A 24,867-nucleotide genomic window follows, 5' to 3' on the forward strand; every position below is an offset into this window, starting at 1 on the left:
CATCCTGAATTTTCTATTTAGTCAGAGATCATGTGTTTACATAGGTCACTGCTACACATGATCATGGTAATAATAGCATCAGCAGTATGAACAATGTATGTCATGCAGAATTTTTGTTACCATCATAGTATTCCTGTTCAAATACCAGGAAGTTTTTGATTATAACTTGAAGGAAAAATCTCTTTGGGGGCCTTATATACTAAAACTCAATCAGTCAATTGAATTTAAATACACTTTTATCACTGCAGAATGAAACTCTGCAAGGTTGCCTGTGAATGCTACTAATTTTTATGTATAGAAACTAACTTGTAAATAATTAAATGCATAGAGAAATACTGAGTTAATATTTGAGAAAATAAGAAAGATAAAGATAAAATTTTATCAATTCCAATTGTTGTAAAATTGTATTGTAGTGAACTGGAATATATAACATTAATATGGTTTTGTTTCCATTTAGTTTATAAGTATTTTTTACAAAGTTTTTATGTGACAATTCTTCATATATTAGGAGGAAGATTCCAAAATGGAATGTCAGCTTAGTCACATTATGATATCATGATGAGGAATATTTTTATAATAAAATTTTAAATATTAAAAATGGAACCTATAGAATATTTTGTGCTAAAATCCCTTTAAAATATATCAGTGGTATTTGTTTCCCTGAAGTTCCTTTGGTGGAGATAATTGTCTTGGGTTTGACTTCCAATCAAATACCTAATTTTACTACCTGTAATTTGTCATTTGGACAAAATGTTTAATTGATGCACCTCTCATTAAACCTACATGTCAGAGACGGGCATTGTCTAAGAACTTGTTTATATAAATAAAAAATATATTAGGTTTGCCAGGGTATAAATAAGCACACAGATTTCTGAAGGATCCTCCAGAAACTGGTCTTTCTTCTGGAAGGGAGAGCTAGAGACTTAGATGTCAGGGCTGGCAGGTAAATTTGCTTCTACAATATATATTCTTCTCTGTGACTTAGCTGTTTTGTCCATGTGCATATAGTAGTTTTTCAAAATGTGAAATTTAAGATGAAAAATGGAAAGTACATGGTAATATCACAATTCGTATTAAAATAGTGAGTATCAACTCAGCTTAAAAATTTATATATTACATACTTCCACCAAAGTTTATTTTTATTACTTTCAGTTATAAGTAACCCTAAAAAATAAGTAGAATACCATTAAATAAGTAATTAGAAATTGACAGTAGACTGACTTTGCATTGTGATGAATAAACATTATTTAACATTAAAAAATTAATTGCTATACATAGGAAAGAAACAAACATTGAAACAATATTTTATTTCTTACTGTGAAAAGGATACTTTAAAAAGTAAAACCATTGAGACGTTTCTAAGATATATAATCTAGATATCTTGCCATCTTATAACTACTTCACAAACTCTGAATGGGGATTAAAGAATTATTATTATATAGTTTTATCTTTGATATTAGCTGTTACTTTATTAAGGATTCATTCTTTTATTTCCTCAACTCCTGTGAAAGCAAGCTAATGTTTATTTGTAATACTGGCAGGGAATAAGAAGTAGCCCAAGCCATCATCCCAAAACAGAATATAGTTTCTCAGTTTTTTGTGGTCATGAAATTTTGAAATTGCATAATTATTTTATGTGTCCTTAGAATAAGTTATTAAGAGAAATTGAATAATCTTCATTCAAGATACAAGTTGTCTATTATGCTACAATGTTTGAATCTGCTGATTCTCAGAATGTGTTTGCCAGTAAGCTGGTATTCTGGCCAAACTGAAAAACTTCCAAGTGACATTCATTGAGCATTCACTTGCAGCAGGCACTCTTCAGGGCACTGCGGACAGCACAGTGAAGAAAACAAACATCCCTGCCATCATAGAGCAAGCATATATTTTAGTGTAGAAAACAGTTAATAAATAAGTACAATATATAGTGCAGAGTACTAAGGAGAAAAACAAAGGGAAAGATAGGAAAAATAAAGCAACTGTAGGAAAGGGAAGAAATAGAACTTTTAGACAGAGTGTACAGGAAGGAAGTCCTGAGAAGGGGTTATGTGAATAATGACCTGAAAAAGTAAGCAAGCTCTAGAGCAAGTGTCACACAGCTCTAACATGGGGATGATAGAATTCCCCAAACCATTAGCATTAATAATAATAATTTTTAAAATGATAATGGTTTGGGATAGTATATATTAGTTATCATCAGAGCACTTAACACAGAGACTGACATATAGGAAGCAGCATACAAGTACAGTATCAGTTTAATAAAACAGAGTTGATTAAAAAGAAGAATTGGCAGGGAGTGGGGCTATATAAATAGGAGCTTAGTTTTAAACATATAAGGTTTAAGAAACCTGGGATTATCATGGGAGTGTCAAATAGAATTTTGTATTTTGAAGGTGAGGATTGAGCTACAGATGAACTGGGGATTCCTAAGCCTATACCTAGTATTGAAAACTGGTGTAAATTTGTGCAATTATAAAATATTTGTTGGTTTTTTTCCCCTCAAGTATATTTGGAAAATACTCAGATTAAAAAAAAAAAAAAAAGAGGATCAATTTGTCTTTGTTACTAGATACAGATTTGCAGCCTTCAGGAGACCAATGTTACATAGGACACTGTTTAACCAAACTTTATAATACTGCCTGAAAAATAAACTACTTTAACTCTTGAAAACTATCAAGGCTTTGAAACTCATAAAACTTTTGAAGTTCACAACACTGATTGTACAACTATTTAATATTGATAAATAATTTTGTATTCATAAAAAAAATATCTAAGTAATTGTCTAAAGAGCAAGGTAATTATTTTACTTTAAAAAACTAACTTCAATGCTAGATCATGAGTGTATTAGAATCACCGGTGGAGCTTCAAATCTGCTGATGCCTGTATCCCACCTCCAAAATGATAGTTTAATTGGTCTGTGCTGGGGTCAGGGGCATTGGCAGGTTTTGTGTGTGTGTGTGTGTTTCTTGTTTGTTTGTCTGTTTAAGTTGTAGATGGGCACAGCACTTTTATTTTATTTATTTATGTGGTGCTGAGGATCGAACCCAGTGCTTCATGCATGCAAGACAAGCACTCTACCACTAAGCCACAACCCCAGGCCATTGGCAGTTTTAAAGAATCCTGGGTAGTTATGAAATGGGTAACCACTGCTACTAAAAGAAATTCTTTTTACTTCTTTTATTCTTTGTCCTTTGTCTATAATATTTGAAAACACCTTCTGTACCTTTTAATTAAGAAACAGTATTTAGATAATGAGCAGGTTATTTATTCATTATGTGTCTATTGAGGGCCTATTAAGTAGCTAGCACTTGTTGCCATATCGGATCATGGTAACATCACTGACATTCAGTACAAATGAACAGAACCATGGAACTCTTCTTTGACAAGGTAAGTGATACTTACATGAATCAAGTTATTAATAATGTCCATAAGTTAAATAATTAAAAATACCATTAATTTATAATATAAATATAACATAAAGCATAGCATTTAACTGAAATATAAAATGTTGGTGGCCATACAATCTGTGTTAGAAATAACTAGTTACCATTCAAAATTCTTTGGGTATTAGTCTTCTAGGTAGGAATACTCCTATTAATAGGATGCCCTTTAATAGTCTCAAAATTCCTATATGGGAATCAACATGCCTTTGAGAATTGTAGGATTCTGTTAAAATCAGTGAAATCAACAAGTATTTTGGGACATAAACCAGGGACTGTTCTAGACACAGTGGATATGCCAGTAAAATAAGATGTATTTCTTTTTATAAAGCTTAAATTTTAGTAGAGACTGGTGATAACAAGAAATAGATAAATAAACAGATGGACTGATCAGTAGCTCCATGGTTTTAAGAAAGCAATAAATGTTCTTAAAGCAAAACAAAGGATGATAAGGAGTGAAAGGATGCTTGAAGAATGAAGTGGGGAAGGGCAGTATCAACACACTGGTCAGAAGCTTGTGAGAGAAGGTGACCTTCCCAACCACTGTGATATAGAGGCCTGATCCTGGGACCTGATCCTGCAATAGAAGTTTTATCAAAATGCCTGTGCTGTTAAATTTCCTAGTGGTAACCAGGAGCATGGGTATCTTCATTTGATTTCCTGTCAGATTGGGTTCCTTTCTGTGTCCTAAAGGCTTATGGTTTATAAGGATTCTTTTTACTCTAGGATTAAATGCCTAACTTCTTTTAAAAATAATATTGACAAAGAAATAATGATAATTAACACCCCGCACATTCTATTGTTTTTATATAAATTCCTGTGGAATCATTAAAAAAAAAAAAAAAGCAGTCTGCAGGCTTTCAGAAAAAATAACCTGGCTCCATGATCACATTGCAGCCATCTCTGCCCAAAATATTTAAAACATGATTACAAAGTCTCTAACAAACATTACATTACCTGTTTTTTGCCCCTTTTGGTCACCCTAGTAGCTCACCTCCTCCTCTTGCATCTTCACCTGGTCTCCTTCCTAAGTAAAAGGCTCAAGGCCATAAAGTTACAAATGATAGTCACTAAGGGGTATGAACAACTAAGTCTCCCAACAGATGATAAACAGACTTATTTAAGATGAGCTAGGAAAAATTTTCACTCCTCTAATGGACCTCTAAAAAACACCCAAATTCATCTTGAAAAACTTATAGAAAATAGACCTTTGCCCTTCAGTACCTTTCCAGAATGAAAAGTGAAAATAAGAAATCTTTTACTGACTAGGTGACATAGCTGAACTTCTACCCAGCCCTGGTCTTGTTTAGACAAGATGCCTGAAGGCCTGAAGGCCAGAAGTCTGTCTTCTGGGACTAGCCAAAACTCATTGAATCTAAGATGGCTGCCAGAGTGACCATCTGACAACATCACTTCCTTATAGTCCCATCTGCATGCCAGATGACACATCCCCTGGCACTGTGACAGTTGACATTTGTCATGATGATGACAAAAGAACCATAAAAGGAGCAAAAAGAGGTGGTGCCCAAATTCCCAGAAAATCTCCACCCATTACCAAAAAGACATGAATATTCCTTCCCATTAATTAGCCTGTCTCCATCTTCATTTCTTTTACCTTTTATCTATAACCTCCACATCCCAAAAGGGTAGGAAGTTCTTTCGCAAGTTTATCTCCCTCTTCTTTTATTACCCAAGAATAAATGTCTCCTTCACTGCTCAAAAAAATTAAAATTAAAATTATAAACAACAAGAGGTGATCTGTGGCCTTCAGACCTTCTTCAAGTTATCTAAGTTAAAGGAAGGGAGAAAGCCATGGGAATATCTGCAACAAGAGTAGCCTAGGCTGGGGGGATGGCTAGGGCAAGGATTAGAAAGGGAGCAAATGTTTGATGCCTTAGAGAAGCAGAAGGCTGATATAATAATTAAATTAAATATGAAGAGCATGATAGAAGGTCTCAGAGTGACAAGAGCCAAATAATAAGTGCCCACGTCATAGGCCACAGTGTTTTGTTTTTGTTTTCTCTTGTTCTCTTGTTTGGGCTATTTTCTGATTGTTATAAAAAGCCTTTGGTGGCTTTGCCTGAAAACAGATAGAATCTGATTCACATTTAAAAAGGTGATTTTTGCCTGCTATTGAAGAGCAAATTCATACGTAGAAAGTAAAAGTGGGAAGTGAGTTGGAAAGCTATACAAGCGGTCCAGGCAAGAGTTGAAGGTGGAGCAGAGAAGCAGCAGGTAGGAAGCCAAGAGTTTGCTGACACCATCAAGACAACGGATTTGCTGATGGAATTCTGCTGTTAGGACATCTATCATATACAGACAAGTAATCAAAAAGTTGTAGTTAGGAAGTTTCAGAATGCTATGTTAAAGCCAGAATTAAAGCAATAATTAATATTTTATATAAAATCATTTCTATGTAACAGAAAAAAATATCTTTGTAAAGCCACCCACTTTTTTAATAGAAAAAAATCAAATTATACCAAAATAACTTTATAAACTGAATTATCCTGTCCTTTCTTTCATCTCAGGCTATGTCTTAACATCTTAAGGAAACAGAATCACAGACACAATAGCTTCGGTAAAACTACCTGTATGCAGATGTGCTAGGCATGCAATTTAAGGTCACGACCATAATGAATAATTTGGCCAGAAGTTATGTTTGGAAAAGTGAGAATTCTTTGGGTTACTATTGACTGTTTACCACCATGTCTAGATTGGTGATTTTTTTTTCCATATGCAGGGGTGAAATGCTGGGTCCACCCTCCTCACCAGCACCCTCTATTACCTTGCCCTTGTTCCCCTGCCCTTTCAATGTACCCTGTCCACACATCTCTTGTCTGATCACCATCCCAGTGATTTGTTGTGGGTGGGGTTGGAAGTGGGGATACTTCCTTCTTTATATTGGATATAAGTGTACATAGTAATAAAGGCATAGGTTTTGGAGCTAAGGGGTAATGGGTTAGAATTCTACTCTTGTTATGATTTGACTGAGTTTGGGGCAATATTTTTAATATTTCTGAGACTTCTTGTGCTCATCTACAAAATACGATTCATAACCTCCAGTGAGATCAACTGAGATTATGAAAGTAGAGAGCAAGTGTAAAGCTTCAGAATATAGTAAATGCTTAATAAATGATAGTCCTTATAATTACTGCTTCATTTCCTCTTGTACATCTTTAGGCAGTTATTTTAATATTTTTAATATAATATTTAAGATCAAAGGTATTACAGTCATATCTTTACTATGGATTAGCTTTGTAACCTTGGACATATTCTGAATCTTGTTCTCTTTTTTCGTTTCCTTAGCCATAAATTGGTTAAAATAAAAGTACTAGTTCCATTAGCTTGTAGTAAAGATTGAAGAGCATAAAGCATATTAAAAAAAAAAAAAAAACACATGAAGGTACAGTACTTAGCACTTATAAGTCCTTTTTCGTAAGCCAAATATTATGAGTAATATTTTCTCAACTTATTTCAAAATTATAGTAAAAATCAAAGGATTATGCTTAGCTTTTCTATTTTCATTGTTTCACAATCTGGTAAATATACATAATCTGAACCAGATAATTGTGTAGAGTAGTTGATTTTTTTTTATCCATCAATCATAAATGAAGGAGAGGTTTAGATATTGTCTACTTAATTGATCTATGTGGGTAAGCACATTGGTTTATTCAACTCCCAAAATGAAATCCAGTTACATGGTTTGCCTTTCTGGGAAACAGAAAATAACCAGATAATTGTCAACTATTTCTTTTTGGGTTGTTTACTGTTTTGTCCTGATATATTGCCTTTCTCTCTTTATTTATGCTTTCTTTTCATTTCTTTTCAAATGTGCTGCTTCTAAAATCTAGTTCTCCATCAGTTTTCCCCTAGTAAGCAGTTAAGTATAAGCAACTCATAAGGAATTAATTATTTAATTTTCAAATAAAACTTGCAGGGTTTTTTTTATTTTGATTTTTTTTCTTGTTAACCTTTGATATTATCCCCGTTACTATTATTCTCTGTACTGTCTTCAAGTTGGTAATCTTTAGCAAATAACTCATAAGTCAAGACAAACACTATGGGCCTGATGATGTAAAAGTGATCTCTTTTTTTTTTTTTTTTGTATATCAATGCTGGTAACATCGCATTTGTTGTTGGCATTAATCCATGAATAAGCCCAAGCCCATCCTGTAAACTTTACCTTGTTATGTTAGTGGGGCCTTTCTTTTATTTTATAGCTGGCTTAAGTCCTGCTGAGATTCAGCAGTTATGGAAAGAAGTGACTGGAGTCCACAGTATGGAAGACAATGGCATTAAGCATGGAGGGCTAGACCTCACTACCAACAGTTCCTCCTCGACTACCTCCTCCACCACTTCCAAAGCATCACCACCAGTCACGCATCATTCCATCGTGAATGGACAGTCTTCAGTTCTAAATGCAAGGAGAGACAGGTAAATCTCATTTGTTGCCTTCCATATTTACCTATCACCAGGTTTTATTTCCACCACTGATGAAGCTAAAAATAATGATTTGTTCTTAACAGAGACAAAGTATATATAGAACAAGTTAAAATAAATCATTAAACTGTTTATTTTATGTATATTTTTTATTATTAAAAAGTGCTATTCAAAAGGCAGCATTCTGATAGATGTAGTTGGGGAGTTTACCTGAGGAAATATAATTTTTCATAAGTGCAGGTGGCATGAATTCTGTCAATATAATTTGGTGACTAAGAAATTGTGATTAACCTGATTGCTAAAGAACATTTTACCATTTTTGAAACTAAAATCTAGTTCTTTAATTTCAAATAATTAAAGTTGCATACATACTCATCCCCCTTAATATAGGTTTTAAACATGTACTTAGAAATTAGAGAATATATTTATACAAATATATGAGCACAAGCCTAATAAACCAGAAGGCAGAAAATGTAGTTTGCCGTTTTTTATACTTGTGGTGTACTGGAATTTGTAAATACATAAAAATGGATGTTTGGTAATTTTCTGAATAAATTCAACTAAACATCATAAAGAAAAGTTATTTGCCTTCAATTAACAATGTTAAATAAGTGTATGTTAGATAATTTTTTGACTGAGTGTTTTATTTTAGGTATGTAAAATCTGTTTTTGTAAAGGGAGCATACAAGTAGTTTGATCCATCTATTTATTCAGGCATATCACTAATCATGTCCTTTCAAGTGATTTACATAAGTACATAAGTTAAAATATTGCTCAAAATGAAAAAGTCTCCTTTTAAGTGAAGAAAACTCAATATGGGATTTCGTTAGGGAGTGACTTAAGCTCATATATAGTTGCAAGCGTCATGTAAGTGTGGTGGATTAATGTTATTCTGTTATGTAATATGAATGTATCGTCCTTGCTGCAACAAATTCTGTCATAAAACTTCTTTTTTTCAAAGAAATGTATATTTAATTACAGCATAATTTAAAAATAGAATCTATAATTTGGTGTGAAGTTGCTGGTCTTAATTTAAGTATCATGGAAAATTTTTCGTGTTAGCTTTTATCATTATAAAATGGTATGCCTCTGAATGCTTTCATGCTGTTGTTTTAATTGAGATTAATTTGATGATTACATACTTCAGAAGTTGGTTCATTTCTCTAGGATCTCTTCATCAGATATAATACTCACTTATCAAAAGTCTGCAATAATCATATAAGGATATAGCTAACAAATACTGTTCCATAGTACAAGTTTTTCAAATCAAGTGTAGGATTATATATGGTTCACACATAAATATTAAGCAATTTAAATTATCCTAAAGGTTTCTGTCTTTTGAAAAGGAGCATTTGAAAAATCTTATGACTCTCTGATTGCTTTCTTGAAAATAAATTTTTCCATTTGAACATATAAGAATATTTTTTTTTTGTATTTAGAGGTAAAATGTTATACTAAGGTCATATGGCAAGATTAGCATATGATATTATACAGTCCTCTTAGTTTTTCATCCTTTATTAACAGTCATCTTTGGCTCTATTTCTCCTCTAATTGGAACATCATCTAGCCTTGGCAGTTGAACTATTCAATAGAACGATTAAATTTTTCTGACTGCTCTGAGCTGAATTGACCTGTTTTGACCTGTTTGTCACTGATCGTAACCTGACAGGCGCTAGCAGCCTGCAACGATTATGGCTTTTTGAGATGAATCTGACGTCCTATTCTTTTGCTACAGCTCGTCACATGAGGAGACTGGGGCCTCTCACACTCTCTACGGCCATGGAGTTTGCAAATGGCCAGGCTGTGAAAGCATTTGTGAAGATTTTGGACAATTTTTAAAGTAGGTTTTTAACTCTTCTGGTGGGGAGGGCGGTGTGGATTATATGGGAGTTCCAGGTATGTTGTTATAAATGAACAAAAGAAGAGAGAGGAATGAAAAGATCTATCCTAAGACATGTCAAGTTTTCTGTGTGTGTGTTCCAACAAGTGGATTGGCAAAGTCAGTCTAAGGGGGGACCCCACCTCATCTTCATCTTTTATGAAAATATCTTATAGGCCATTCAGTAAGATTTTTGAATGAATGGAAAATATTAGCCTAGTATTAAAGTAGGAGACCTGGATGTAGATAGGATTCTCTTACATTTTCCATTTCTAGTGAAAATTCAAGTTAATATGTGCCTAGTCATAAAATCTTTCTATGATTAAATAAATAGCATATTTTGCAGGTTTATTTGTTTAGCCACAGATTTTATATTCCCTACTTTGAAGAATGATATTTAAGAACGAGAATTTAAAAAAATGAAAGTTAATGGTGTCTAAAATCTAAAGAAATAACTACATTTCATTTGCATCGTTACTTTTTGCCCTCAGAAATATAAAGAAACATATGTGGCTATGTATTTGTATTATAGTTTACATGGCCTTTCTAGCTTAGAATCAAAATTTTGTGTGTGCTTAACTTCTTAATACAATCAAATTTTGTTTTTTTAAAAAAAATCCTTAAGGGGTCTTCTTCAAATGAGAATATTTATCTTTTATAAAGCATTTTCAATGCATGATTCTCCTATATGAGAGATCTAAACGGAGAGCTACAGATAGGTTTATGGAGATGAGTAACTTCACAGGCTGAGACTCTTATGTTGTCATGGTGCAGCTAACAGGGTGAATGAACTGTTTCATGCTTCATCAACAATTAAGTTAATTAGCTCATTTGAAATTGCACTGCTTTGTTGCCAGGATGTTGGCAGAAACATCAAAAAGATGTGTTTACAAATGGTAGACGGACTACAGAGTATAGAGAAAAGCACCTTAACAACAAGGCACAAGTACTTGGCATCATAATAACTTTATACTGAATTACAGTCAGACTTCCACAAAGATTTTTTAACCTTTCATCGTTTCTGACCAATTAAGAGAAAATTTGCTTCATATACCATAATGGCTCTTTGTAAATGGCCATAAATGAAAATTTGCACTTCTTATATACCAAGACAGTGGTGAGCTGCCATTTTGTTGTGCATGAAGCTCATTGTACTATTCTAAGCAAAGAGAATGTTTACAAATGTTAGGTGATTTTAAGTTTTTTCCTCCTTAAAAAGAAATTGTCAAAGATGGAATATAGGGGTGTAAATTATTTTAAAAACTAATCTCACATTTCTTCTTTTTAATATATCAGTCCTTATCAATGTATTATTGGTTCTCATTGAGATTATTTAAGGACTATTGCTATTATTTCTTAGGAATGCCAACTTAAGCTATATAATGACCTACTTGGGAAAGGGGCTCCAAATAGTTCTTTCTGAAAAATTTTAAACATACATCTTGAGGGAAAAAAAAATATATATATATATATATATATATATCTTTCCTGCACTATGATTTGCTTTGTGACACATGGAGAGGAACAATTTTATTGATCTCAAATATTTATCATTTTTATTACTAACAAGCAGACAAATATGAACTCTCATTTTATCTTCTGTGTTTCTTTTTCATACTCATGCCAGGATTTTTATTTTTTTTTAAGAAAAACTGAAGAAATTACAATTAAAAAAGCATTTCCTCTCAATTAAATATCAACTTTGGTTTCAAAGACTGACCATTTTTCCAACCCATTAACTTTACAGGGATGACAGGACTAATGACAGTAGATTTTAAGGTCTTTCTTTTAGTCCATTTTGTTATGATATGCCTTAGATTTTCTAATTCAAAGATCTGTGATAAATTCTGTTATCAGAACTAATGTCAGGCTATTGTACTGAAATAAAATATTAATTAGACATGTTTTTTTTTCACATTGGCACTGTCTTTTCCTTAAAGATGTGAAAAACTAAGGAGAAATAAAACAATGCATTTTATAATTGAATGAACTTCTCTTCTTCAGTAACTGTGTGTGATGTGAAATGGAGTTGTCCTCACCTGCTCACATTTCCTCAGAAGACTCTGCTTTTCTTTTGTCATAAAGGAGAGAGTTGAGTTTGGGGGGGTGGGGTTAGGTGGCAGGCAAGTCAAAAACCTGGAAAGGTCTTTAGGACCCAGTTTCCCTGTTCATCATTCTCACAAACTTGTATATCCAGAGTCTACTATAAAGGTTTTTAAGACATGTTATGAAGTGAATTGGTTTTAAAATGCACTAAAAGATAAAATTTACAGCTTCAGCTTTAATTTGATATTAGACAACTTATCCATTGGTTTTTTGGGGAAAAAAAGGAAACAATCCATTATCTCTGCTTAGCCTACATATGTTACATAACAAAGGACATCAGAAAATATAGTAATATTCTCAAATTCCCTTTCTCACTTTACACCTCCAAACTGTAGCATCTATTTTTGCCTAGCACCAAAGATAGACAGATAGTTGCTTATGTCAGATATAAGGGGTTTTATACATAAGCATGTATAAAATAGTCATACATGTACATATAGTCATTCTTATTATTAGGTAGTATATACCTAGGATGAACCTACATGTATTCTCATAAAGCTATTGAGGTATTCTTTTCTATTGAATAAAAAATTAAGATTGAGATAGAAGTGATTATTTATAGTAATAAAACAAAAACAGAAAATAAACGATGAAGAAATAAGTCCAAGCTAAAAACATTTAGGAAAAATTTCGAACTTTACTATAAAGTAGGTGTTGATAGAAGCTAACCAGTTTTCTGACCAGTAATTGAGGATCTCACTACATCACTAAAAGCACTTAATACTACTTCTTCATTACTGTCTTATAAATGTCAAAGTGTAATAATGTCTGACAAAATTTTAGTGTAGTTTGCCTGCAAAATTAATTATCATTCCATTGGACCTAAGTCAGCTTGAATGTAGATGGATTGACTTTCAGAGCTTGAGCCAAAAGGTTTACAATATAGCATTCCAGTTAGCAGACAAGTGTTCTTGAAGCTGCATGTGCAGACGCCAGCAAACAAAACATGATCTGAGATTCAAAGATGGAAAATACTCTTTTAAGAAAAGCAGAAGGGGTAGTGTCCATAAAAACATCTATATAAATATCAGTATAGTAAAGATGTTAATTAGTTGATGAACATGAATGAATTTTTTCCAAGTTAAATGTTTAAAGCATGATACTATATAAAGACCGGTAGAAAAGGCAGTGAAAACAGAATAGTTTATTTAACAGAAATTTGTTTTCATTTTTCTTACATCTGACTACTCTAAAAAATTATGCTCTTACTTAGTGTGTATTGTCTATTTCTTTGTCTTTGACTAGGCAGCATGGCTACAAAATTATGACCTCAAGAAGGCATTCTTTGAACTTGTCAGAATGTTGTTTCTTTTGGTGACAGTGCCCCCATCTCTCAAAACTAAGGCATCTCACATAATCAGCTAAATGAATAGTGACAGCTAACATTTTGTATTTAAACTCCTGTCAGTGTTTAAACATAAAAAGCTTGATGCAAAATAAATCAAACACCAGTGATATGCAAGTGAAACATTTTGTTAAAACAGTCTCTGACATACTTGGATTTAAATCTGATCCCTTTTTAGCTTATAGAATGCTATAACTTTAAATGAATTTGAAAAATCTAGAGGATAAAATTGAATTGCTAATCTGGAATGTATATAATTGAAGTTACCATGTGCATTCATAACCATAATAGCTTCATTAAAGAGAATTGTGCACCAAATAAATTGGAAGGATCCTTTCCTACTTTTTGTCTTCCTGAAATGCTCACTTAATTGTTTTTAGAAAGACTTCTGCCTATTTACGTTTTTTCCTAGTTCACACTACCTACCTAGCACGCAGGTTCAATGCAGTTCTGAAAGAACGTCAGTCGACCACATCATTTATTCCATTTTGAAAACAAAAATCAATATACCTATAAAGTGACCCATAAATTAGAACTGGCTCACACGATGTTTGTTCAGTGCTGCCTTTCTGAAGGCCCCCTTTGCATTTTTTCTTCACCTCTCTGTTTGAACTGCAGTCTCGGTAAGAGGCTCATTAGGGGACATTAGGGACTGGAGCTAACCAGAATTCCAGAGCTTGCTTTGCTCTTATTAATGCATAGTAGAGTAGAATGCATTTAAATATTTCATAGGCATTCAGTAATTTGTGTGTAATCGCCTTGTTAGCAGACCAGTAGAAGTAGAACAGGCCTGTGAAATGGTGTTAGTGATTGCATGGGTAATTTACAGACCTTTGCCATCAGAAAGAGTATTATTGTTGGCTAGTATGAAGCTGTGAAATAGAACTAGCAATAAGTAAAAAAAAAAAAAAAGAAAAGAAAAGAAACTTAATAAAGGTTTTGTAACAAGCATCTTCAGGGATAGCAACCCCACTTGGTCCTTTTGAAGCAGCCATAATTTATGACATAGGCAATATATCAAATGCATAAGATAGTATTATGGAGCATTCATATGAAAAGGGTATTTGCAACATTAGTTCCAACTTCCTGCAAGGGACATGATTAAATGATTAATGAAATGTCCCTTTGCATATGCATTTTGAAACAGCAATTAGGCACTGACTGAGAAAATCCACCAATCCTCTCATTTTTCAGTATTATCTCATTCTTGATTTATAAATCATAGAGAATTTTTGAACAGCAATATGTAGTACCTGAGATAGTTATAAAAACATAAAAGAGAATAATCTGGGCACAAAATAGTCATAAATACATAAATTCATAATTTAATGTTAATACTTAGCCTATTTATTTAGTCTTATTACATTGTATTTATATCCGACACTATTTCTGTACTTTGATTGGCATAATTAAGTAGGGGGAATGAATAGGCACTATTATTTTACATATCACTGGTAAACAATAGCGAGGAAAGGAGAAGGGAGATGTGGCAGAGGTATGTATGTGTTTTTCAAGTTCTCAGTAATCCACTGGAGGCTGTTCTATAAATGATCATTGAAGGGCTGCAAGCTAGCCTATAATTACAGGAAAGAAAGTGGCAGCTCTGGCATTTCATAACTATGTGTCCTCGAAAAGTGCTTTGTGAGTTTGTCACCAATGATAATTTAGATAGAGGCTCATTACTGAACATCACAACACTTTAAAAACCTTTCGCCTTCATACAGGAGAATAAAGGACTATTTTAATGGCAAGGTTCTTTTGTGTTCCACTGAAAAATTCAATCAAGACAAAACCTCATTGACTATTATTGTAGTCTACAGTCTCTATTCTAATAAAAGCTGCATAGATAAATTGAATAGGTCTCTAAGACCCAAGTATATAATGCAAACATTTTGTACTTTTTTTTTTTTTTGGTTCTTTAAATATAAGATAATGATTATCACTCAGAAGTAAACAAGTGTAAAAAACCTTTTTAAAAAGTGATTTCATGCAAAAATAAACATGTTAGGCTGAATATACCTTTTTTTGTGAAACTGGATCTTCTTATCCTGTTTGTTCTATTTATACCCTAATCTTTGTTTATAGCTGAGGCAGTTTTTAAAATATGCATTCTTTAGACTGATTGTGGGATAAATTATGTGTGTTCCCCAAGAGAAGCATAGTGAAAAAATTCTTTAAAAAATACAACAATATTCAACCTTAAGAATACAACTGGTTATTATATTACATTGTTAGGAAATTGTCTCATTGTTCATTAAAAGTTTAGAGATAAAAATTCTGAAAAACAATTTTTACATCTTGTCTTCTGAGTTAGGAATTAGTTGCACTTTATACCATGAGCTAACCTCTGGTTGACTTTAACATTCCATTCCTTCTTTTGAGAGTACCAGTGAATTTTAGTTCTCTTTGCAATTAGATTCATAACAGAACCTGCCAGAGCGGAGCTTAGAGCAGACAGGTGGAGGGGAAGTGCCTCTCTTGAGCTCTAGCCACACAACTCCAGCTTGACCTGTTCCACCTCGCTATTTTGGTTCACAGTTTCTCTTCAACCAAGACTGACAATTATGCTGAGAAACAGGGAGGTTTTGTTGTTATGATCAATGAGGGGATATTAAAACAAACTTGTCTAATTTTTCCAGGTATGGGAAAGAAAGGAGCAAAGGTTTATAATTACTGAACCTAGATCTGCTGACAAATAAGCCTGCTTATTCATAAATTAGTTATTTCTCAGAAAAACCTCTTTAAATTCTTCTTCATATATATTAAATATATGTATGTCTACATATTTCTGTTTCATTATTAACTTCAAGATATGTAGATAAATAATTTGAGCACAAAATGTATTTGTTGATTATACTCAATACTATAATGAACTTTTTGGACCCTATCATTCTAAATGATACTTGAGCTCATGTGGGTAAATAAGTGAATTCTTAGATTCGTGAATATTTTGTTAGATATGCTGTTCAGTGCATTGATGAGAACATCTCAAATTGCTGCCTTAGTTCACTTCTTGTTAAAATAAACACACCAAAAGACATTGAATTACATGAAGCTTACTGTTTTAATCTGGGAAGTAATCATATAAATTATATATTTCAAATTACAAAGTACATATTGTTGAGTCTCTTTGTGTTCATTGGAGATGCTACTCTACTAAATTGCTTTTGGTTTGTTAACATGCCTTTCATTAAAGAGACTTTTTATACACTGAGTTGTAGTGTAATAATAATATCAACAATAGATTAATAAATATTCAAGATTAGAGTAAGATCATTAGGATCAACTTTCACTGTTTTGTGTAAGTTAGAATAGATGTCTCCCAATTAAGACTCTAGACATGGGATATTAATCTTATAATTCTGATTATCAGAATTTTCAATATACTTTACTTATTAATAACAACAAACTATCTTTCAGCGTATCAGTGTTTCCGTTAGATGCCATCCTGACGTAACTCACCATCACATCCTGGTGAAATACCATGTTGCTCACTAAAAAACATAATAGGAACAACACTTTTATCAACAATGGAATAGATAATTGCATTTGTTCTCTTGAGAATTACTGTTGGTTTATTTATATGGTATCCTTTCTAACAAAATTTGCATAAGTATACGAAATACATGTGATGATTTCTACTGTTATCTATAAAGGGTTTGAGGAAATATATCATGATAACAGATGAGCTTAGGGACAATGACATTTTCAACCACTTGAAGAGTTTCAATATTGTATTGCATAATTTCACTAAATGTATGAGTATGTTGAACTTTTTCTTCTGTAGTTTCAAGGCATTCCACTTTCCCACCACAGAGGAACATATGAGTTCAACGTAGTGACATAGTGCCTTTTAAGAGAAGCATATACCGCTAAGGAAGGCATCATATGATGTACTGTTTTGTGTCTTGTGTTTGCATAGGCACCTTAACAATGAACATGCATTGGATGACCGAAGCACTGCCCAATGTCGAGTGCAAATGCAGGTGGTACAACAGCTAGAAATACAGGTTTGTCAAATGCTCACTTAATGGACTTCTTTCTCAGAATCCTGGTGTGTTCATTCAAGTACTGAACAGATGCCGGGTCTTGTAGGCTACATCTAATTATCTCAGAAACAGTGACTGATTGAGAAATGTGGAATTTCAGGTTGTTTTTTACAATGGCAAGAACTGATAACTCAGGATGGATTGCTATACTACGAAGTAATTATCACTTAGGCCTGTATAACCTTTAGGCCACATTCTCTACATTTGGCTATTTCAAAACTGTCAGATTTATGTTTTAGCTCATACAGTTTGGACCAAATCCCCAACAAGGTAGGATTATATTACAAAGATGGTTTTTCCATGAATTCATCTTGATTCCCATTCCCCTCCCCGAGGATTTTATATTTTAGCAAAAAACTAGCCTTCAAAGTTTTATGTCTGTCACGCCCTGAAAGAGAACTTCCTTTCTGTTTCAAATGTATTTGTAATTTTAAAACTTACAAAAATTCTCACTATTTGTCTAGAATAATGATGTATATCACAGAGGTAATAAATAAATTATGTAAATGCAGCCGTTTTATGTTTAAAAACTTTTTCTGTTAATATTGAAACAGAATTTGGCCAAAAATAAAGAGAATTTTCAAAACTGATCAGAAAATAATTATATCTCACTTTGGTTATATTTTATAAACCCTTCAAGACTTCCTCTAATATTGTATCATAAAGATTATTTTTTTCTCAAACTAATACTTTGATCTAATTAAACAGGCATTTTTTCCTCACTCTTCACTACTTCTTAAATTGTTTCAAACTCAGTATTGTTGGTTTCTTCCAGAAAAAAAAAAACTAAAAAATATTTTCTTGTGAGTTGTAAAATTATCAAGGACACATAAAAGGCATCATCACTGTTGTAATATAAAAAGCTTTTTGTAAACCTGTTTACCATTTATGAAAGGTGGATAAAACATAAGAGTTCAGCTGATGATAGTCTGCAGTGTGACCAATTACGCCTCTCTCTCTTTTTTTTTTCTGCCGTGTCTGACTGATGGAAAAGTAAGGTCCGTCAGTTGTAATGAGACCCAGTGCAAGTGTAGATGCCGACTCCGTGGCAGAGTTCAGCGTTTCACACTGCCTGGTCTCTGTCACTCTATTGAATTAGATTGATGATGGCAGATTGCAGGGGGCACTAACTGGACCTCAGTGGGAATGCATGAAGTGTGTAGACAATCCTGGCAGGCACTTCGCTTTGAGAACCCTTCACCCCTTCACAGCTGTTGGCATTAGTCCATTGCTAACAGTGTCCACAGGACTTTAAAGAGACACCATGGGCCTTCTAATTTATGGTTTCGGTAACTTGTTACTGTCGAGGCAACTGTGACCTCAATTCTCTTATTGACAAAAAGATGAAGTGTTATTTGTTTTCTCTGACCTTTTAACATAAGGAAAGCTATAAAAGTTTCCCCCCCCCTCCATAGCTAAAGTTGCATTTCCTCCTAGATAAGTTCCTACTGACACAGACTTTTATATGCAGGAATCATTACTCTGAGACAAGCTCAATGATAAGATGTATCACTGCAATAAAATAGCTGTATCAGTCATTTCTAAAATGCTTCTGATCTCACTCTTTCTTAACAGCTTTCTAAAGAACGGGAACGTCTTCAAGCAATGATGACCCACTTGCACATGCGACCCTCAGAGCCCAAACCATCTCCCAAACCTGTAAGTGCATATTGCTTTATAAACAGTAAATAGCTCTACCGAGGTAACAGACTAAGAAAATGAACAATTTAGTGACAGTTAGAAAACAATGAGTGTGATGAAAAATATGGCAATAAAATGAAAGTAAAATGCAATCTCTTGTCAAATTGTATGTTTCTTTTAAAGTAATGCTATCTTTTACAAAATCTATCCAATCTACACCATGGGTGACACTAAACAAAGTACACCTATCAGTGCTCAAATCACTGCCTTGAGGCTGGAGCCAGAGAGAATATCTTTCTGTGATAGGTTTACAGATATTAAAAGGAAATCCACTTTGAGCCACCTGAAAAGCAGTAACAGTACCAATCATAAATAGGAAGGTATGTGGTGTGCCGACAAAGACTTAGATCAATCATAAGATACATATAAATAGACTTTTTTTATCAAATATTTTGTCAAAGTGTCATGGTACTTTTACGGTCAATTTTGTCCTATTTCTTTGGTGGTTATTTCAGTTAAGATGTATTTCACATATTGATATGCTTTACTGTATATTATACGTAATGTTAATTCAGAGAGCTCATCACAAAAGGGAAATGGGTGATTATGGAAAATAAAAACTGCAGTTTCCTTCAAGAATATATGAGGTTTAAGCTCCACCTGATAATATAGTCAGATACACAGACTGTGGAAAAGAATATACTTTGTTATCTCACCCAGCTAATGTTTGCACAGAAACTTAGAGTAATCAACTGGGTAACTCTAGTTTAATGAAAGTTTGTAGGATACTTTTTAATAAGGCCCCTGTATAGCCTGATGATTAGCGATTGCCAGCCTTGCTTCTTCCTCTGTTTTTGTGAAAAAGGACATTTGGTTTTGTATTGGGGAAGGTGACAGAAGACAGAGTGTATTGTCTGATTTTCTCCTGGTGTCTCAATATGTCTCACCAATTAATATTATTCAAAATTATCTTGTTGCATAGAGGCTGTATTTGATTAAACTCTGCTAAGGTATTTCTGCAAAGCCTTTCCTTTGTACTATATTTATCTGTAGGGCTCTGTAAACACATACTTCATAGAAAGCAAGAGACATGCCTTTTTATATCTGACATACAATTTTTTAATTTTAGAATGTTTGTGTTTTTTAATAAAAAAAAACTTGAGAATTTTTAATCTGTATATATAACTTTCTTTTCAATAAGATTTTCCCTCCTCATTCCTTCTATAGTATAATGTAGATAATCACAAGACAGAATAATTGTCTCATAAATCCATCAGGAATCTGCAGCTTGTTCTTTTCCAATTAATTATTCAATCAGTAAATTTTTAAAAACTCCAGCAGCATGGTTACATCTACACTAATAAAGAATTTTCAGCCTATAATCCAAAACAGAACCTGAATGAATAATGTAATTGAAGTATTACATTACATAAACCACACATGAAAGAATTGCTAATTGCGTTTGATGGTGGGCAATTAATACAGAATCTTAGATGAGCGATTTAAAATGAAACCACAGTTTAAAGTTCCCTTTGGAACTAGCGATATCTGAAGTGGGAAACTGTACTACTGGCCTCAAATTGGTTTGAAAGAAGAGTGGTCAATACTCACACCCCTCAAAAAAAACCCTAAAATTTATACACTGTACAAAAGAAGCTTCAAAATTGATATGATAGTAGAGATTTATGGTCTCATGTGCAGTGGCTCAGTTGAGACGGCCCACACATTTGATAAATATTAATAGCATGAATTTATTACCAAGGAGAAATGAGCTCTGTTGGTTCATCACTGCACCCTTAACAGCTATCAGTACATGAACACAAGGTGCAACCGCACTGTCTATTATATGACCCCATTTACTCTCTGAATGGTACTTCATTAAATGGTACCTTTTGGCCATGCTATGGATGGATGAAAATCAAAGTTATCAAGGCTGCGAGTCCTGAATAATGAGTTTCACCCAACCTTGACTATATTCAGATGAGCCAAGGTAGCTAAGTGCTCATCCTGGCTTTTACATGCTTGCCTTTAGTTAATAATAAATTCTATTTTATCAGTTAGTGATTGCACGCCTACAAACATGGTGTGCTTATTATTACAGGATGCAGAATAAGTTACCATAACATTGTAAACATGACTAGTTTGCATAGGAAAAGATGTACTTCTCCTGTTTTGATAACTTTTAATGTGCTCATAAAATGTAGGGTCCTGTCAAGTATTCATCAAGATGGATATCTCATTGGTCTGCAGTTTGGTATTTTTCTGGCTTCTGTATGTCCATTTTATTCTGGTTTACAATTCTAAGAGTGAATGTGTAATCATCCAGCTGAGGTTTGGATTTTTGCTTTTTAAATGTATGGGAAACTTTTTTTTGTTTGTTTTTGTTTTCTCCTCTTTGTATTTTTAACATACAGATGTGTAATGCTGCTGATGTGATCTAACTGTAACATTATGAAGTGTATGTCTTGGTGTTATTTTAAAATATCTTTAGAAACATCACACCCAGATGAATTTGAATCTTTCTGCATTTCTCAAACTATGCAGAGGTACTGTGGTACATCCTAGGGAAGCTTACACCAGTGCTTTGTAAATGTATTAAATGCAGCATTTAGTAGCATTATCTCAGCTTTTATTTATGTGCGTAACAAAGAATTCCCAGCCCAGTCTGCTGGCTTAGAGTACGAACAGAATAACAGTTTGTGGTTTATTGGGAACAGATGCACTTGGGGATGCCTTCAGGGTGCCAGTCGTTATTATTAGACTGCTAATGTGCTTCCTCTGGCTGCTGCCCAAGAAAGAAGAACAATTAGCTGGCATATGTTAATTTTTGTTTCCCTAACAAATCTCTCTACTGACTAAATGTGTAAAACAAATCCACAAAGAAAGATCAATCAATGCTGTACACATCATTTTCTCCCCATTAAAAAAAGGTTTATCTTAAGAAGTGTATTTGGGATTTTAAAAGGCAGGTGTTACTAAATTATATACAAAAGCTGAATATTCTCTATTTAGCCACTCAGCAGTTACTTTATGGAGAAGCAAAACAATTAAAATTAGTGTTCTTGCTTGGTCATATAGATTCCTGTATAAAATGAAAAGGCCTGTAGATTACCTCTTATGAACACCATTTGGATATATGGGAGAAATCTTCTGTGCTGCCCTGCGTAAAAATTTTGCTAATTGGATGCTATTTATGACAAAAGATGTGTGGTAAATATGACAGAGGTGATATGAGTTTTTTGATAATGAAGAACAGGGCCTTTCTGAGGGGAGTAATGAAGGGCACACTGTTAAACAGCTTGCATACATTCTCACCTTTTTCCTTTTTTCTACCCTGACACCCACTTTCCAGGGTACATCAGCATTAAGTGACACTGTAATCATAAATTGAAAATGATACTTCCAGAGGAATTGGCAAACTTGACATTTCATTATATTTGTTAACACATGCCACAAATGATTGTTAGTGAGGAAATTCCATTTCCCTCTCTCCATCTCCAATCAGATTTAATTTGAAAATTTTCAGCCTCCTCCGGCTAATTTGCAATTAAGACAATTTTGTTTGAATATGTAGTAATGTCATTACCATTCCACCAAATTAGCAAGGAGACTAAAGGTCAGTGTAAAATTTTCCAGCTGGCTGGAGCCTCTCAGCTGAGATTTGGGACTATGGAAAAAAAAAAAAATTCTGGCAGCAACAGAATAGCAACTTACTTTAAGTCCTATTCGTTAAAAACATTGCATCCTTCATTATTGCTGTTGTTGTTGCTCCACTAGGGGATAGACCTGTTTAACAACAGGGGCAGTCAATAATCAGCAACTGGCTCTTATTTAAGGAAATATACTTTCGCTGAAGTCTGGTAGGACAAGAAGGAGTTAGTCCTAAGTAACATTGCAGTAGATTATTAGATAACCTCTAACAGCATCCTCTAATTAGAGTTCTTATGATACAATTTCATCCTGTAATTAGTTGAGATTGGCTGCTTCCTTTTGCAGCTTATTAGTGGCAACACAGCTGTAGAAGTGAATCCACTCTCATTTGTCAAACCTTTTTAAGTCTTTTTCTCTTGTCTCTACCTTTTTCCTGCCCTTCTCTTGGGCCTTTGCAGCTAAATCTGGTGTCTAGTGTCACCATGTCGAAGAACATGTTGGAGACATCCCCACAGAGCTTACCTCAAACCCCTACCACACCAACGGCCCCAGTCACCCCGATTACCCAGGGACCCTCAGTAATCACCCCAGCCAGTGTGCCCAATGTGGGAGCCATACGAAGGCGACATTCAGACAAATACAACATTCCCATGTCATCAGGTAGGATATGAATGCTCAGTAGAGCGCTTTTACTTTGGGAGAGGAAAACTGTAGCTGAAGCAACTGTACATGAGCCATTCCAGAGCACATGGAAACGCAAGTCATGATTTATGGAGTGATAATTGTTTTATTCTTGGTAAATGCGAATAGGGGCGATTCCCTAAGCACATCATGATGAACTGTTCTGAATGGTTGTTCAGGAGAGAAAGCTCTCCCCATTAGAGACATTGAGAGATGTGTTGTTGGGGATAGCCCCATATTATCACCTCAATTCAATGAGATCCTTTGATCTCCGAGGGCCATCCAGCATCTGCGAGTGATGCAGTATGAGAAGAGCCCTTTAAAAGGACATGTATGAAGCACCGTTGCTTTATGCAAGACTGTTGGGGCTTTACAGGAATCAGTCTTTATCAGGGTGCTGTCCACGGGAAATCCTGCCACCGCTCCTAAGGCCTGTGAGCTACTTTGCTTAAGAAGCATCCTGAGAGGAAAAGTTCGCCTGGAACAAAAAATTCACCTTCCCTCCCTCTCTTCCCCTTCTTCCTGCTCCCCACCCCAGCTTCCATCCCCACCACGGGGCATCTGGATAATCACAGTCACACATTGTAACCATTATGATCCCAGAGCCCTCTTTTTACAAAAAGTGAAGTTATTTCCAACACGGGCGAGCTTGTGAGGGGGTTTGTGATTCCTTTGTTAGATGGCCACAGATGCTGAAGGATGATCCTGTTATACATTAAGAAGTATTAGAGGAGAAAAGCAAAGATTATGGCAGGGGGGCAAAAGTCCATGTAAGAACATGCCTAAACCACACGCTTAAAAGAGGACCTGGCTGTTGGAAAAAATCCTCAGGCCAGCTGGTCACACTGTTCCTGAAGGACCGAGAACAACTAGGGGACGCTTCATTTGCACTTCGCGTCAGAAATGGCCTTTTCCATATAATTCAATTCCACTGTCATGCTTTGTGCCTTCACTAGTCAGTGGCTTCCTCCCTGAATCGCTTTACCAATATTAGGGGAAAATATGAAAAATCAATTATATATGATGTGAGTTATTAGCAGAATTAACGCCTAGTTTTTATTTTCATAGAGATTGCCCCCAACTATGAATTTTATAAGAATGCAGATGTCAGACCTCCATTTACTTATGCAACTCTCATAAGGCAGGTAAGTAGAGGGAAAATTAACTTTGCCTGATTAAATTAAAATTCATTAATGCTTAAAGTAAGGCTTGGATGAGAAAGTGTCATCTAGTCTAGTTAGTAAACCATTATTTTATGTCACTATGTATCTTGTCTCATTTCAGGCTATCATGGAGTCATCTGACAGGCAGTTAACACTTAATGAAATTTACAGCTGGTTTACACGGACATTTGCTTACTTCAGGCGTAATGCAGCAACTTGGAAGGTAACTACTTTCCAGCAGTTTTAAGACGCCTCACACAGTTCCTTACAGATAGCACAAGGAACATTTATTTACATGACATAAGCAGATTAGTATCTGCTTCCCCTCTTTTTAACCTGCCTCTTGAATGGAATGAATTCCCTCTCTCAAAATGACAAGTGAAAGAATAATTTTGCCTCTGATATAGTTTTCTAATTTGGTGCAATTAATAGCTGAGGCTTGGCAGAGAAACGAGGGCCTGACACACTAATT

The 24,867-nt window shown here is 34.2% G+C and overlaps 1 protein-coding gene across 3 annotated transcripts in view; it reads left to right on the top strand.

Annotated features, from left to right (window-relative positions):
• Positions 1–24,867, top strand: part of Foxp2 (forkhead box P2) — a 554,181-nt gene that overhangs the window by 496,000 nt on the left and 33,314 nt on the right. For all 3 annotated transcript variants that reach the window (XM_071612711.1, XM_027926404.2, XM_027926406.2), the window contains 7 exons: positions 7,661–7,874; positions 9,616–9,720; positions 17,133–17,220; positions 18,835–18,918; positions 23,010–23,211; positions 24,301–24,377; positions 24,517–24,618. In XM_071612711.1, coding sequence (XP_071468812.1) covers positions 7,661–7,874; positions 9,616–9,720; positions 17,133–17,220; positions 18,835–18,918; positions 23,010–23,211; positions 24,301–24,377; positions 24,517–24,618 — 872 coding nt within the window. The remainder of the gene's footprint in view (positions 1–7,660; positions 7,875–9,615; positions 9,721–17,132; positions 17,221–18,834; positions 18,919–23,009; positions 23,212–24,300; positions 24,378–24,516; positions 24,619–24,867) is intronic.

The sequence above is a fragment of the Marmota flaviventris genome, chromosome 1, assembly GCF_047511675.1.
Source record: "Marmota flaviventris isolate mMarFla1 chromosome 1, mMarFla1.hap1, whole genome shotgun sequence".
Lineage (NCBI taxonomy): Eukaryota > Metazoa > Chordata > Mammalia > Rodentia > Sciuridae > Marmota > Marmota flaviventris.